The sequence below is a fragment of the Rhinolophus hipposideros genome (genome assembly GCF_964194185.1).
Source record: "Rhinolophus hipposideros genome assembly, chromosome: 23".
NCBI lineage: Eukaryota > Metazoa > Chordata > Mammalia > Chiroptera > Rhinolophidae > Rhinolophus > Rhinolophus hipposideros.
Window position 1 is genome coordinate 38,965,444 of NC_138069.1, and position 17,085 is coordinate 38,982,528.

Sequence of the window (17,085 nt, forward strand, 5' to 3'; positions counted from 1 at the left end):
ACCACGACAGGTCCCCGAAAGCCCTGCGCGCGGGTTCTCCTTCCGGCTACTTTCCCCTGACTTCCTGGCAGCCCACGGCTACTCAGACCGGAACGGAAACTCAGAGGCAACTCTGCACTTGTCGGAGGTCCCGCGTGTGCGACCGATTTCCGCACATGCGCAGTCGGCAACCGCAGTGCCCGTTCGACGTCTAGGTAGCGGCGCAGCCCGGCAGGTAGCGCATGGTAGTTGGGACACATTGGAGACAGGTAGGCTCTGGGTGCGTTGAGAGGGGACGGTCTTGGGGCTCAGGTGTGCGAGGGGGCCGGCGAGCGACAGAAGCTCGGGCAAGGGAGGAGGGCTGGCCCTGCCTCCTAAGCACAGAGCACCGGGGACAGGTCGCTGAAGGTGCGCTTATTGCTGGTTGCTGTGAGGGGAAGGCGTGGGGCCCGAGCATCTCGGGGAAAGGTATTAGACGCTTTGGGAGAGCGGGTGAGGAAGTGGGGCTGTGCTCTGAGTTCCGCGGTGCCGGGAAGTGGGGGTACGTCCATGATGGGGCATCTCATTAAGTCTCACCTGGAAGGGGGGAATCTGGACTGAGGCCAAAGCTGTAACTGGTGAGGAAGCTGCGCCCCCCCCCCCCATATTAGCCAGGATGGGGGGGGTGTGGTTGTTTTTGCGGTTTGAACAACGGTTACGGTTTACCTGCGTGCGGACGTACTTACGGAGTGGTCTTGTTTTTGTCTCGCTCTGTCATGGCTACAGGACGGCCTTGAATGGTGCGTACGTTCTGTGAAATTATGTTCAACAGAACACAAGACCCCGCTCAGCAGGCCAGGCTGCCATCCAGGAACGTTACCGCCTGGCTGTCATGCAGCAGGCCCGCTGCCTAACGTCAGAGGTTGCTTTTCTCTGCACCCATAAAGGGAGGAGATCAGAACACCTATAAAGTGTTTCACGGTTTTGTCCAGCGTTTCCAATTGTCCTCCGTGTTAGAATTGGTCCGAATTACCTAGTCTGCCATCGTTGGAGGTGGAAGTTCTCTCGGTATTGTTTTTAACTAAAGACGTGCTTGTTATTAACCAGACGTCTGGTACCACCGCGGGTTAATATACATCCAGTCTACAGCCCCCAGACCCCCCACACCTCCCTTGGCGAACCCTTTGTGGTACAAGGACCCAGACTGGGTGTCTCAGTGTTGCAACATGCTGGGTTCTGGGTGGTTCGGGGTCAGCTAAAGTCCTACTCCCTGCCTTCATGGAGCCTGCTGTTTCCCCTTTACTTCCCAAAGCCTCCAGCCTGTGTGGGTCATTATTCCCATTCAGTATCAGCATTGCTTTTGTCCTTTTCAGCTGGTCTCTTGAGTTGCTGTGGTCATGATTTCAACTATCCTTACCGAGTAAACTCTTTCTGAGTCTTCTTACTGTCCACAGGGCAGTAGGGATCAGTTTGAGCTTGGCATGCAAGTCTGGCCCTCACGGCTCATAAACCATTCACCCTCAACTCTGCCGCGGTGTCGGAACGCATTATTCACATACTAATTTGTCCTCTAAGACTCAGCATCACCTCCTCTGGGAAGTCCTCCCTGATTCTCCCAGGCTGTGTCAGCCTGCACGGACACTCTGCCTCTCCAGGTGTTTCCTCAACAGGACAAGTGTTTTGAAGACTCAATATCTTACCCATTACAGCATCTCTAGTACTTGTGATTATGAGTTATCAATGTGGGATAATCTCATTTCCCAAGTTCCACACAACCCCTAATGCTTTGTCTTCCTCACCAGTCTCGTGAGTCCTTTCCCTGGGAACCCCAGTCACTTTTCTAGCCCTTAATGGGAGGCATGCCAGCTGCTCGTTCACCTGCATCCCTAAACACCCAGTTCACGGACTTGTGAGACATTGACAGTGGACCGCCACCTGCTGGTGGGAAGGTTTCTAGGACAGTGACAACTCAGGGCTGCAGAGTAGGGGTTCTTTATCTTACGATGTTCCACAAAGAATATGAGCCCCTTCTCAGAATACTTTCCGATATACAATATAAAGCACATAGATTACAAGCGAAATCATTAACAATGAAATTAAGGTATCAAGATATTAGGAAAACTTGCTTATATATGTGTATGTAATGTGATACATATATACAGTATATTTTCATATATCACATTAAATAACAAGATCTAGCAATAGGTCTAATTACTACTGTAATTTCAAAGTGATGAACAAAATGGTATTTTGAGATGTCTGTAAGAGCCATACGTGAGATGAAATCGCTGACTTCTGTTGCTGAGTTACAGACAGGTACTGCTACTACTACTAAAATTTGTGGCCTACATCCATAAGGAAAGGAAATGCTGCCTTTCAGTTAGAGGTCAGTAAAACCAAAGACCAACTCTTCCATCCAGGTACAAAGGCACTCTGAATTCTATCCATGGATTCCTTGGCGGGGGTCTAGGAACCCCAGGTTAAGAACCCCTGAATGGAACTTTAAAGGCAGAAAAAATCTTTTAAATATGGCAGCGATGGCTAGTGGCTAAGTGTCTGTATGACTCTTGCTGAGTGTAACGGGCAGCTGGGGACAGGAGAAGAGGTGTGAGGGAGATAGCACTGCTAGGAGGTCTACGGTTGAATCCCCATGCATCACTTGCCAGCGGTGTGAGATTTGGCCTGACCCTCCCCTTGCCCAGGGTCCATTTCCTCATCTATAAAATGGGAATGGCAATGTCTTCCTCAGGGGTTGTTGAAAGGATTCAGTAAGTTAATATGTGAAAACTCTTGGTGGCCAGATGTTTTTTGTTAAATGAGAATAAATGTCCGTAGAAAATACACATACACACACACTCAGCCAAGCATAACTTCTTTCAGAACAGAAATCCCACAGTCAGACCTGCTGTATGACCTGGCAGACAGCAGTGCACTCAGAAGCTAGCCCCTTGGTGCTCCTCTCCCTTTGCTTGTCTGGCAATCCAAGAGAACAACACCCATCCAAGAGAACAATCCCAAAGGCAAATAGAGTTTCTCACCTTGTTATTTTATTAGAAGTATATTACCTCCTTGCAGTTAACTTTGCAGAGAACATATTACAAAAATCTTGTATAAAGTTTGAAAACTACATAAAAATAATTTCTATCCTTCATCAAGGGAAAATATAAGTTAGTTAGATTTACTCTGCCATAAATTGACTGAAAATGAGAAACCGTTCTGTGTGTCCCGTACAGAGGAAACAGTAGCAGAGAGCACGCAGAGAACTATGTGGGCCTTCTCAGTGACGGGCCTGCACATTGGCTCAGTCGTGAGGCCAGAAGACCCAACCAGGCCCCATCCGGGAAGGACAGGGCAGCTGGGGCTCAGGCGGCACTGAGCAGGGAAGAGCTACCCCTGAACGAAATTCCAGTGTGAACGACAAGCCGAGTAAGGGAATGACCAAAGGCCTGCTTGAGCCACGAAACCGCATCTCACATAATACTCCTTCTCACACCCCCGGCTGTAAAGGCGATGTGGTAAACAGCCCAAATCAGCCCTGCCTGACCTCGCCTGGCAGGACTGGGCGTGCAGTCTGGTTAGTCCACGTTTCCCCAGTATCTGTGCACCTAAGAGAATCAAAGGGGACAACTGTCTCACTTGTCTCCTTTGTTGAGACCTGAAACTGTCCCATCCGGCTCAAATACTGAAGCAGGAAGCTGAGTGTTCCCTAACCTGAGAGGACCACTGCCTTCCCGCGGCCCCCTGCGTACATGACTCAGGAGCTCCAAGTCCCTTCCCTGCTGAATGGCTGCCCTCCCTCCGCAGGATCAGGAGAGGATTACAGCCAGCGCGAGACGACTTCCAGGGAACTACCTTCGAAAGACAAAGCATGGAACCTGCCCTTCAGGAGTGGAGAGTCCTCCCGGGGGGTGTCAGTCACTCCGTCACCAGCACAATCGTGCCCAAACTCGGTGCCCATACGATTCCTCACAATCACCTTCCATTTTCTGTCTTGCTTTTTGAAAGCAAGTATCTTCCTAAAGAAGCCATTCATTTATATTTGTTCTAAGTTACAAATTAAGGTGAAAAGTCGTCTTTGTAAATAAGTTTGCTTGTAAATGCTTCTTTGTAAATGCTGGCCTGAGCATTTGCTTTCATTGGGTTGTCGACACTGCAGCCTGGGAGATCAGAATTTGGGGTGCCAACTGAGTGACCCGAAGGCCCAGGATTCCGATGAGATACAGAAGCTTTGCTTCTGCCATGTTCCTGGGCACAGGAAGCATTATATTTCTCCCTGAGGCTTTGCTTCCTGAACAGAGGTCCTCGTGACTGCCAGCCTCTGTCTAAGGCCGGGCTCCTGAACTAGGAGGGGCGCTGGGACGTGGCCTTTCTGTATCACCTGCAGACAGGATGGGCAGCCGTGAGATGAGAGCAGGCTGCAGTGTGAAAGTCTTGTGTGGTGAGGAACTGATCCCTGAACTCAGGATCTCACGTGGGGACCAAAAGGAATCACAGACGGGCAGGTCCGCCTGTGCCATCTTGTTCTCTGGTGTTAACACCCAGCATGCCCCATGCCAGTGGCTCCACCTAACATGCTCAGTGGCTCAGGCAGCAAACGTGTTCCAACCTACCTGGCACAAGAGGCCCAGGGCGGAGGCAAGCCTGGGTGGTGCCAGGGGCCCATGCCCTGTGTGTATGTGAATGGGTAGGAAGTGGGGAACACAAAATGGCACAAAACACCTGAGACCAGCAGAATGAATGAGTCCGGCTCTCCCCCATCCCAGCATTACAGACACAGCCTTGTCTCAAGAGGAAAGCAAATTGGGGGGACTAGAGAAGTGAGGGCACCCCTGTGAGCAGCTGGCTGCAAGCCAGGCTCCACTGGGAACCAAAATGGCTGTTAGGAGCTGTGATTCTCGTCTGACACTGCAGGGAATGGCTGAAAAGCCACCAAGGACTCCACTATGCATGAGGCCATGGTGACTTCAGCCGCAGCACTGTGCGTCCAGAGAACAAAACTGGTGTTTTGACAAATAGGAGGGTCCTCGAGGCCATAGAACACCCATTCCTCCTTGGACCCTGACCCCACACACAGCCCAAATCACTGACAGCTAAAAGGGATCTGGGGTTCAAGGAGAACATATATTAGGATTAGGCGACACATCATAAAGCCTCACCCGTGACGGGGCGAGAAGTCAGGAACATGGGGGTTGCACAGGCAGGGGGCTGCATCGAGCTGGCATGGAAGCAAGAGGGAAGGGTGTCCTGAGTTACTTGTTCACAGAGAATGGGGGACCCCGAGGCCCGCCACCCTGGCTGGCTGTTAGGAAGTGTCTGCAGAGCTGTAGGGGAAGAACTTGGTGGCCTTGTTTGGGGTGGTGGGATTTGGGGACTCTGTCTCCTCATTCAGTTTGAAGAACATCTCCTGCTCCCGCTTCTTCTGGTTCAGATCTTCTTCCAGAGCCTACAACACAGAAGGTAGAGGGAGCTCAGTCAGATCCCTAGGACACAGGTCTCCCAAGCACAGGGCCCCCACCAGTGTCCTGCCCTGGAAATTTCCCTCCCAGGCCCTCAAGTTTGGGTAACTTGATGTTCCCTTTCCTTTCCCAGAGCCCATCACCCAGAAGGCAAGCACCCCTGCCACAGCCACAGAGGAATTTCCTGTGGCCAGGGCTATAGTTTGGGGAAATGCTGGTCTGGATGGGATTGAGAAATTAGCAAAAGCAAATATGCTGGCAGGAAAACAGCCAAATGAGTGGAGAAAACCTGGAAGTAGAAAATGGAGTGATTTAACCATGGGCAGAGCAGAACTGTCCAGTTACACAGTATCCCTAACCAGGGCACCATCCCACAGAGATCACCCAGGGAGTTGGTTTTTAAATACACGTGCCATCACGCCGCCCCGAGATTCTGATTCTGAAAATTGGTGGTATGCTCGGGGTTCTCTATGTCGTAACGGGAGCGTCGAGCTGACAAACACTGCAGGAGCTTCCCTTGGGCACACGCAGATTTAGCTACATAACTTGGATCCTACCAGAAAAACATCTGGGGTCTCCAATAGTAAGCATTCAATTGAGAAAGGAAGCAGAGTACAGTGGAAAGAACATGAGCTTTACAGTCAGGCAGAATTCGGCTCTATCGCTACCAGCTGTGTGGCCTTGTCGATGCCTCTCTGAGTATTGCCTCCTGTGTAACATGACAGTATTCCTCCCTGCCAGCATGGCTGTCATAAGGATGGAATTCAAAACGAACGGGTCAAAATGACAGTGCATCCTACATGTCAGGCACTGTGCTGTGTGCATGGCATTGTATCTCATCTTCACCCTACCGTAGATACTATTGTCCCCATCTTACAGATGGAGAAACTGAGACTCAGAGAGCTTAGGTCACTTGCCCAAGGCCACTTGACAAGCTCGGCATAACCAAGATGTGAACCTAGGCGTAACTAAGAGTTCAAGCTCTGACACACTGCTCCACCCTCTGCAAAGCCAGGCACACACTAGGGCTGTCGGTTAATGTGGCTTCATTATTAAGAGGCATTTGACCATCAGCCAGATTTCCTTATTTTTACTATAGAAGTACCTATTTTCACAGGATCTGACCAGCATTCTATTACACCTCCCTTTTTTAAGATGATTCTTTGGATGCCCTGAAATAGTCTCTGCTTAACAAATAATTACCAGAATTCCCAACCTTAAGCTCTTCTTAAACACACTAAGTTCTGGTGAGTTCTCTCTGCCTCTAAAGAAAGATGGGGAAAGGATATTGAATCACACCACCAATTTGTCCATCCTGTTGTAGGACATCCATGTGAGGGAAGGCAAGGCACTAGAAGTCATGCCTCATCTTGGTTGGACATGAGTGACTTGGAATTTCTGGGAATTCGCAGACTCTTGGCTCAAGTTCTCCTTTGTTGGATGTATTAATGTGAAGGTGTTCATGGCAAGCAAACATTACACACCAGCAAGATAAAAGCAGTACTGTGTAAGCTCCTGTAACCTAGTGCCTATTATGGGAGCCAGCCAGGCAATGAAATGAGTGGAGCGAGCTGGCTGTGAGGCAATAGGGAGTGGTGGAGACTGTGGTGAAGAGTACGTGCTGTGTCCAAAGAGGGTGGTTTTGCTCAGCTCCAGCTGATGGCTATCATTTGGTATGATGGGCCTAGTATATTATTGCTAGAGCACCTAGGTTTTCAAAAGAAACTGGAAATCCAGATTTTCTTTATGTCAAATTTCCTTATACTTAAAAGTTGGCAACTTTCAAAAAAAAAACAGTAAATTGCTATATGTCGGCCAAACCTAACGTCTGTTATTCAGTCTCAGCCCATGGGCCATCAGTTTGAGACCCCTGCTATGGGAATACCAATTTAATGATAACAGCTACCGCTTTTTGAGCAGAGAGGTTTAGTAACTTGCCCAGGGTCTCACGGGTAGTAATAGGAGAGCTAGGACTTTATCCCATGTCTCTTACTCCAAACCTGTGATCTTAAGCACTACTCTATTCTACCTACTACTTATATTCCTGCATATAACCTAAGGCAGGAGCCGGCAATCTTTTTTTCTGTAAAAAGCCAGACTGTAAATATTTTTGGCCTTGTAGTCTGTAAGGTCTCTGTCACCACCACTCCACTGGGGCTGTAGTGCAAAATCAGCCACAGACAGACAATATGTAAATGAACGAACATGGTAAAACTTTATTTACAAATACAGGTGGCCAGATTTGATCCATGGGCAGTAGTTTATTAACACCTGCTTTAAGGGACTAAATGTTAGCCACATTTACAGCCCCAAAAAGCAAGGTTTGGGAGGGAAGACTTGTCTGAGGCCACCTTCTGTGCTAACTATGACCCATTCAACACTTCATTGGCCCTACGAGATATTCTGTACTTGTCCAAAAGAGATCTAAATTTTTCTGAAAATATTCAACAGTGTACAGTCATCTCCACGCCCCCACACACGGACAGCAGCTCAAGGCTGCTGAGTATAATGCAGGAGCATAAAAGAATATTTATTGGAGAATGAATATCACCTCTGGGGCAGTGTTCCAGCAGCAACCCAGGTAGCTAATGATACAACAGTTCTACAAGGAATTCTGCAAAGAGGCAGCCCCCACAGACAAAATCCAGTGCCAGCTCCCCAAACACACACTTGCGGTACCTCCCCTAAGCCCAGGTACCCCCAGGATGCAATGTGGGATATGAGGCCATCGCTAGAGGCAACGTAGTCATTCATTTTCAAACTCTCAACGTTCCAAGGGTACAGAACCCCCAGGTAAGAGAACCAGGTTAACCTTTCCTAGTGCCAGAGTCGACCTATGTCAGCAGGAGCATTACTGAGTTGAGTATCAATTATCAAAATTCCCAGCAGGCTGTATTTACAGAAACTGATGAGTGTGGGCTGCTACAGAAAGTTCTGGGACCTTGGCCAGCTTCCAGCCAGAAAGCTCCATTAGCACAGGGAGGGAAGCTTCAAATCAAGGACTTCCAAGGCCATTGCAGAGCTGAGGTAGGCAGCTACCTGCTGTCCAGACCACAGTTACAGCAAGCAGAGCTGATGTATGACAGCAGAACAAATCTCAGGCTTCAGGGCATGTGATCAAGGAGAATTAGGGCAGCACACTCCTCAGAGAGTTTAGGAGAGTGGAAGGAAATGAGTATGTCCTTGGCCTGGACTATGGGCTGGTGACTTTTTGCATAACACTATATACAACGTTTATATCTCCCCTTTACAAGTGACCACACTGAGACCCTGTGATGGTTAATTTGTCAACCTGGCAAGGCCGTGGTACCCAGTTGTTTGGTCAAACACCTGTTTAGCTGTCACTGTGAAGGAACTGTTTAGATGTCATTACCATTTAACTCAGTAGACTCGGAGTAAAGCAGATTACCCTTCATAATGTGGGTGGGCCTCATCCAATCAGTTGAAGATTTTAAGAGAAAAGACTGAGGTCCCCTAAGGAGAAAGGAATTCTGCCCCCAGACTAGGACTCAAGATTGCAACAATCACCCTTCCTTGATGCAACCTGCCCTGCAGATTTCAGACTCATCAGCCCCCACAATCATATGTGCTAGGTCCTTAAAATTAACCTATAAATGTGTGTCTATCTACATCCTAGGCAGACACCTGTGGCACAACATGGAGCAGAGCCCACCAGCCCGGACATGGTTACCTTTTTGCGCGGCCGAAGCTTTTCCCGCCATTCCTTCAGGTTCTGGTTATGGCTCTCATCCAGGGCCTTCAGCTTCTGGGTTTCATGCTCTACCAGGAGGTGACACTTCTCATTCTGGAACAAATTCCAGGCAGAACAGGTAAGAAACTCAGAAGGCAGAGGCACAGAGGGTGGAGACATACCTCATGCTATACCACAGGGGCACCAGCCTCATTCACTTACTGTTTCTTCTTGATCAATAACCCTATTTATACTGAACTCTATACAAGTAAATACATAACGCACTGAGAGGTGCCTGCGAGAGCAATCCAGAATATCGATGTTAATATTTCTTATTGTGCAGTGGGATCGGCAGTACTTTTGCAACTTGTTTCTTTGTTCATTGTTTGAATTTTTAAACGCAAACGTGTCATTTTAACAAAACTATTAACAATAAACAAATACAATATGTGCCCCAATTCCACCACACAGAGGCAACCACTACAAAAATATATTTCCTGTCAGGCTCTATTGTGTATATTGTTTAGCTCACCTATATAGACAATTCTGAATCCTGCTTCCCTCCCCACTTAACATTATAATGTAAACATTTCTATAAAGAACATTTTTCATAATCATTTTTATTTTTCATTTTGTTTATGTGGTGTAGCATGTTAATTGATTTGTGAACCAAATTTGCATACCAGGAATGAATCCCTTTTATATGTATGATGATTTGTATGTTTGTATGTATGATCTTTTTTTTTTTTAAGTGTGTTTTTTTTCCCCGTACTGACCCATCAGCTCCAAGTCAGGTAGTTGTTTCAATCTAGTTGTGGAGGGCGCAGCTCACAGGGGTCCGTGTGGGGATCAAACCGGTAACCTTGTTGTTAAGAGAACCGTGCTCTAACCAACTGAGCTAACCGGCTGCCCCTGATCGTTTTAACGTATTGCATTTAATGTAATGAGTTTGGTTTGCTAATATTTTGTTGAGGATTTTTACACCCGTGCCATTAGCTTTTTCGGTCTATAATTTTCTCTTTTTGTAGTGTCTTTGTCTGGTTTTGGTATCAAGGTAATGCTGGCCTCTGAAAATGAGTTTGGAAGCCTTCCCTCCTTTTCCATTTTTTGGAATAGTTTGAGGAGGATAAATATTAATTCTTCTTTGAATATTTGGTAAAATTCACCTGTGAAGCCATCTTGTCCAGGACTTTTGTAGGGAGTTTTTTGCTTACTGATTTGATATCATCAGTCTTCAGATTTTCAGTTTCTTCCTGACTTAGTCTTGGAAGAGTGTATGTTTCTAGGAATTTATCCATTTTTTTCAGGGCGTCCAATTTGTTGGCATAATTGTTCATAGTAATTTCTCATAATCCTTGGTATTTCTGTGGTTGTCACTTCTCTTTTCATTTGATTTTATTTGCACCCTCTCCTTTTCTTTATGAGTCTGGCTAAAGGTTTATCAAGTTTGTTTATGTTTTCATTGAATTAGCTTTTGGTTTCATTGTTTTTTTTCTTTCCCCCTTCCTTCTACTTAGTTTGGGCTTCGTTCTTCTTTTTCTAAGACTTCAAATTAGTTCCTTTAGGTAGTGAAAGGTTAGATTGAGATTTTTTCTTGATTCTGAGTTAGACCTGTGTTACTGTGAATTTCCCTTTTAGAACTGTTTTGTCTCTTTCCCATAGGTTTTGGGTTGTTGTGTTTCATTTTCATTTTTCTCAAGGTATCTTTTGATTTCTTCCTTTGAGCTCATTAATCCATTTATTGTTTAATAGAATGTTATTTAGCCCCTATGTGTTTGTTTTTCAGTTTCCTTCTTGTAATTGATTTCTCATTTCATACCACTGTGACTAGAGAAGATGCTTGATATAATTTCAATGTGCTTAAATTTACTGAGACTTGTTTTGTGGCCTAACACATGGTCTGTCCTGGAAAATGGTCCATGTGCACTTGAAAAGCATGTACATTCTTCTGCTTTGGGTGAAGTGCTCTAAAGATATCAATTAAATCCATCTGGTCTGGTGTGTCATTTAAGGCCACTGTTTCCTTGACTGGATGATCTGTCCATTTATGTCAGTGAGCGTTAAAGTTCCTACCATATCTCTCCCTTTATGTCCATCAATATTTGCTGTGTATATTTAGATGCTCCTATGTTGAGTATGTAAATGTTCATAAGAGTTGTACGCTGTTATTGGATTGATCCCTTTATCACTATGAAACGCACTTATCTCTTATTACAGCTTTTGTTTTCAAATTTATTTTGTCTGATAAAGTATTGCTGCCCCAGCTTTTTTTTTTTCATTTTATTTGCATGAAATAGCTTTTTCCATCCCTTCACTTTCAATCTATGTGTGTTTTCAATCTGAAGTGGGTCTCTTGTAGGCAGCATACGTAAGGGTCTTGTATTTCAGCCACCCTATGTCTTTTGATTGGAGCATTTTGTCCATTTACATTTAAAGTAATTATTAATAGGTATGTAGTTATTGCCATTTTATTGTTTCCTGATTTTATATTTCTTCTCTGTTCCATTCTATTCTCTTGCTCTCTTTATGTTGACTTTCTATAGTGTTATGTTTGGATTCCTTTCGATTTACTTTTGGTATATCTCTTACAGATTCTGGTTTGTGGTTATCATGTGCTTCATATAGACTGGCCACTGCTTATACCAGGCTTGGGGTAGCTTAGCAAGAGGAACAGGGCACGCCAAGGCCAGTTGCTGCTGCTTTGGAGTTTGTGGACCTTTGAGACATTTTAGCATAGTCCACAGTATGAGCTGAGGTAGGCTGCTTGTGAGGGGGAGCTACTGGAGGAGGTTTGGCTGGTGTGTGAGTGAGGTGGGCTGAATGGTGTTAGCCAGGTTAATGGAGAACTTGGGTTTGGTGCCAGCTGTAGCGGGTCCAGCTGGGTGGCTGGAAGACTCAACAAAGGAAGATGGCGCCTGCCAGCACTTCCATACCGGAATGTCCTGACCCCTCCCCCTCCAGCCCTCGCCCTGAAGCAAGTCCGTTTCGTTCCTCCCCGTATGTCCCTGCTACCTCTGTGCCGGAGCCCAGAGCAAGTGAGTTTGTGAGTGAGTCTGTGCTTGGGCCCTTTAAGACCTGCAGCACCTACCTACGTCCAGCAGCCCTCCGTGTCACTGGACGCAGTCCCCACTGGTTTTCACAGCCAGATGTTATGGGGACCCCTCCTCAGCGGAGACATCCCTCCCAATTCTTAATCACCACACAGGGGTGTGGGACCTGCCCGTTCTGTGTCTCCACCCCCAACAGTCTCAACCTGGCTTCTCCTATGTGTCCTTAGTTACAGGACTTCTGTTCAGCTAGTCTTCAGTGGTTCTCAATGATGTTTAGACTACAGTGTAGTTGTCATTTTGATGTGGTTGTGGGAGGAGGTGAGCACAGTGTTTACCTACTCTGCCATCTTGACCGGAAGCCCCCCCTTGGGGGATTTTAATTTTGGGTTTCAAGCTGAAAGGTTTGGGGAGTTTAGAAATTGGTTTAGTCAGGAATAATACTCATAGCAGCACTGTGTACCTGTGACCAGCCAGGAGCTGGACTCCCAGCTCTCGATAGGGCTTCTCCCAGTTCACCGTCACACTAACCCCATGAGGCAGGGATGGGAAAACAGCTGTAGAATGTGAGTGGCTTGGCTAAAAGTCACACAGCAGCACAGGGCACGTTCCTACCTGGCAGATCTCCATGACCCCAGAAATTGCCAGATGGACCCAGGAGCCTGAGCAACTTCCTGAGGTGAGAGGTTTGAGTTGGCCCATCCCTCACTGTGGCAGTGCCTCACTCAACCACCGGGGGCTCCAACTACCAGCTCCTGGAGTGCAGCAAACTCGGGAACCAGGAAACTAGAGGTCAGGGATCTCCCTAGGGACAGGGCCACCAAGGGTCTTGGCAACACCAGGGCACCGTTTTGCGGATCTCAGTGGGACAGCCTTGAGCAGCCAGCCCTGGAGAATGATGTCAGCTGCAGGCCGTAGATGTTCTTAACCAAGTCGAGGAAGTTCCTCTCCATTCCTAGTTTGCTGAGAGTATTTACCATGCGCAGGGGCTGGCTTTTATCACATGCTTTTTCTGCAGCGACTGATACGGTCATGTGACTCCTTTTGTAGTCTGTTGATGTCATGATTTTCCAATGTTGAACCAGCCTGGGATAAATCCTACTCGGTCGTGATGTGTAATTCTTTTTATACGATGTTGGATTCAATTTGCTAACACCGTATTGAGGATGTGTGTGTGTGTTCATGAGAAATACTGGCCTGTAGTTTTTCTTTCTCGTCTGGTTTTGCTCACAGCCAGGCCCTTTAAGCTCTGTCATCTCATTTTCAAAGCCTCACTCTAAGCCTGCAAAATGGGGATTCTCCCCTCACCCCACTCCCATCGTGTGCATGTGCTAACTGTGGCTTGGTAGGGTGAAGTGATTTGGCCAATGTTATACAGCACGGCAGGTTTGAAACCATTCCACCCTGGGCTTGTCTGATGAGAATCCTTCCCGGTGTGTAGAGTCTCTGGCCCCTGAACTGACTGCCTTGGGGGAAACTGAGGCAATAGGGGGCAATGGACGGGCAGTACCTGCAGCTGCTGCAGCTCATTCATGTTGCTCTCGCACTGTGCCATCATGTCCCGCATCTGGTTCTCATGTTTCTGCTGCTGCTGCAGCCGCTCCGCCTTCTGCCTCTTCTCCTCTTGCTGAGAGAACTGCAACAGAGAAAGGGTGGGTGTCCCAGGGAGGCCCGTCAGCAGGACTCGTTTGTGCACAGCCCTGCTACTCCGCACCACACCGGCTATGCCCCCGCTTTCAGTCCTCCCCCAGCTGAGCCCCAGCCCTCGAGGCTGGTGGCGATACGACACTGCCGTGCCACACGCTAGGACAGCATGTGTCCCATGCAGGACTCACAGGAGCCCAGGGCCACTGACTCCGTGTCCCCGAGCCACGGGAGTGGCATGCGAGTGGGGTCTTGGTGATGAGAGGAAGGGGCTGACCAGCAGAGGAAGCTGCAGGATAGACGCACTGGAGCGCGGAGGGGAACGGGCAGTGAGAAAGCTCCGCCGGCCTCCCTGTGTCCACCAGGGGCCAGGGCACCGGCAGGCTTCTGGCTGCGACTTGCAGACCTCCTCCCGAGACCCTGGGTGGCGTCTAACATTTGACGTCCCCACGGTATGGTCAGGCCCGGACCCCTCCACCCCAGCAGCCCTACCTGCTTGATCTTCTCGCGCTGCTCGGCCGCGCTGCCCGCCCCACTGATGTGCAGGCTCTTCTTATACATGGCCATGCGCGTCTTGCCCTCGCTCCTCTGGATCTTGGGTAGCCGCGCCTTCTCCTGCTGCTGCCGTGCCTTCAGCTGCTCCATCATACGCTGGTTGTACCGCTGCATCTGCTCCCGCTCCTGAGGGGACAGCCAGCCGGACTGAGGTCGGGGGCCCGGAGGCCCAGGCCACTCAGCGCGGCCAGGCTGGGTCATTGCACGTCTGCTATCTCTGTTCTCGCTTTAAAAATGACTGGGGTTCAGATTTTGGAGGCTTCTACGTGCCTTCACATCTAATCGATGGCGGCATGCCATCGCAAGCTACTATCTCAAAGCCAAGTGTACACTACTACGGATGGTTTTCATTGTCATGGCAGACGTCAATTCGTATTTTAAAAAGTCTTGATAAATTTGAATTATTCCTTCACCTAACACCTGTTTGTATTTCAAAACTCAGCAGGTTTCACTCCTGCAAGAAACCTCTGCTGACTCCCATCATTGCACTCAGATTAGGAACTGCAATTACCCACACCAGCTGTGCAGCCAGAGCTCGGGTTATCTGTCTGTGTCCCCACTAAGGGGACAAGTGCACAGAGGGAAAGGGTGCTCGGCCACCCGAGCAGGGGACCTCAGCTGCTCTGCAGAGGTTGGAAAAGGCTTCCTGACAGGGGTGGTGTTTAAATTGGTACCTATAAGTATTCTAATGCATGAGAGAGAAAATAGAAAGGCGGGGCACGGAAAGGGAAAAGAAACAAGTGTGAAAGCGACACACATCAGGTGGCAGTGAGGGAGCCGCTGGGGCCATCGGCTTCCGCACGGTTCCCCTATTCCTGGCCTCTTGAGTCGAGGCAAGACATCCCCCAAGACCTCCCGGGCCTCCCCATGCCCCACCTGACTCCTCCTGGGAGCACCGGTGGTACCCAAGGGGTGCCCATCACGGGCAGCCTCACCTTCTCGTGCTTGCGCAGCAGCTCGTGCCGCTGGAGGAAGTACTGGTCTTTGAGCTGCTGCTTCACCAGCTGATGCCTCTCCTGTAACTGATACTCCTCCATCTCCCACAGCGCCGCCTCCCGCTCTGTGGAGGACACCGCAGCGTGAGGTGCCGATGGCCGGAGCCCCGTGGAGCCTCCCCGGCGCCTCACCATGCAGCTGCTGACTGTGCCACCTCCTCACACTAGGCTGGATGAGCCACTCCTAGAAACTGCCTTACCAGCCGCGGGGTGAGAGCTCGTTACAGCAGGAAGGGCTCCGAGCCAGGAGCCCGAGAAACTGAATGCTGCGGCTGGAAGCCAGCTCCCTCGCTGGGATTGAGGACAGGTAAGAAACCCTCTCCGGGCCTCAGCTTCCACCTGTGCCAAACGGGCACAACCATACCACAGAGGGAGACATTTACGTCCCATCTCCACAGGCCTCTGCTTTCCTAGTGGGCACACAGGAAGGGGTATGTGGAAACCCCGTGAAGATGACAGGATGGTCTCGTCACTATTTCCTCCTTTGGAAAATGGGTGAGAACCTCCTTGTCTCCTAGGTGCATTACCGAAAAAGAGTGTGGCGTTTGTACTGGAACCTGGTTCTCAGCCCTGTGAGTGGTCATTTACTGCACGGCATTCCTGGCCTAGGAAAAGCGGTATCCACCCGTGGTACACTGGAGCGGGAGTTGGCTTCTACACCCGTCAGAACCACCGCCCACAAGAAGGGTGGTTCTTATGGACAGGGCGGGACAAAGGAAGCGAGGGCTTTCCTGAAACGTCCGCGGCTCTAGTCAGAATGTCGGAACAGTAAGAACCCCATTTTGTATTGAGGCCTCCAAAGCCCTGGTGGCAGCCCCATCACGTAAATGAGCCAAAGCTGGCGCTGGTATCCTGGCCCTGTGCTCCTTACATCTTCACAAAAGCCCACAGGTGCCAAACCCAAATATTCATGCATCCAACTGTTTTACGTGTAGCTCAGAGAACAGATTTCTAGCCAGTTAGGGCCCACTTGCTTTGCAAACCCCAAAAACATCTGCTAGCCCTGGGGCTATGAGACCCCAAGCTCTTCAGAGCTCTCTCAACCAGAGACTCCCCATCAGCTCCCCCAGGGAGATGAGCCCCCTCTCTGAGCCCCTTCCTCCCCGAGGTCCCCTGCCCTCTTCCCTCTGGGTGGTGGCCCACACTGTTGGCTCGGGAAGGTCTCATGCTGTGAGGGCCTTGCAGTGCACAGACCTGTCAGAACGCCACGGCATCAGCATAAAGAGCTCGGCTTCAAGGTGAGGTCTGCAGTCAAGGCCCCTCATTAACTGCAGCCTTGGCCAGAGAACAGTCACTCGCTAAGCCTCAGCTCCCTCGTCTATAAAACTGAGGAGACTAGGGGGACGTGCCTTAAAGGGGTAAGCTGAGGTTTCGTTGAGATTAAGGTATGAAAATTGGCTGTCACGCAGCCTGGCAGAGCAATCACAGTACGTGCTGGCTGTCACCAAGGGCTCTCAGTACCGTCTTCACCCCTGCCACCCCATTGGCCCAGCTCACTGACTGACTGACAGTTTCCACCCACTCTCTAATCGCTTCCATTTCCCCCTCAACATCTGCAGTAATGTCCAGTAGCGTTGGGGGTAACTGGTACCTTTGCCTCGGCCCCGACATCAGTGGGGCCTTTCCTCGTGTTTCACCACGAATGCCGATGAACAAGGCCCAGCAGTTCTTTCTTGCCCGAGGCTGGGATGCCCACTGACAGAGTCTGGGCCCACACGCACCCCGCTCCCGGGCACCCA

The 17,085-nt window shown here is 49.2% G+C and overlaps 1 protein-coding gene and 1 long non-coding RNA gene across 2 annotated transcripts in view; one reads left to right on the top strand and one right to left on the bottom strand.

The window, feature by feature from the left end:
* Positions 1-113: 113 nt before the first annotated feature.
* Positions 114-16,980, top strand: LOC308491637. Its single transcript, XR_013992387.1, has 3 exons — positions 114-248; positions 9,052-9,244; positions 15,398-16,980. It is a non-coding gene; the product is annotated as an uncharacterized lncRNA (long non-coding RNA).
* Positions 756-17,085, bottom strand: part of STK10 (serine/threonine kinase 10) — an 87,819-nt gene continuing 71,489 nt past the window's right edge. Inside the window, exons 15-19 of the mRNA XM_081035503.1 lie at positions 15,287-15,411; positions 14,289-14,477; positions 13,663-13,788; positions 9,106-9,219; positions 756-5,401 (exon numbers count right to left, since the gene is read on the bottom strand). Coding sequence (XP_080891629.1) covers positions 5,261-5,401; positions 9,106-9,219; positions 13,663-13,788; positions 14,289-14,477; positions 15,287-15,411 — 695 coding nt within the window. The 3' untranslated portion in view covers positions 756-5,260. The remainder of the gene's footprint in view (positions 5,402-9,105; positions 9,220-13,662; positions 13,789-14,288; positions 14,478-15,286; positions 15,412-17,085) is intronic.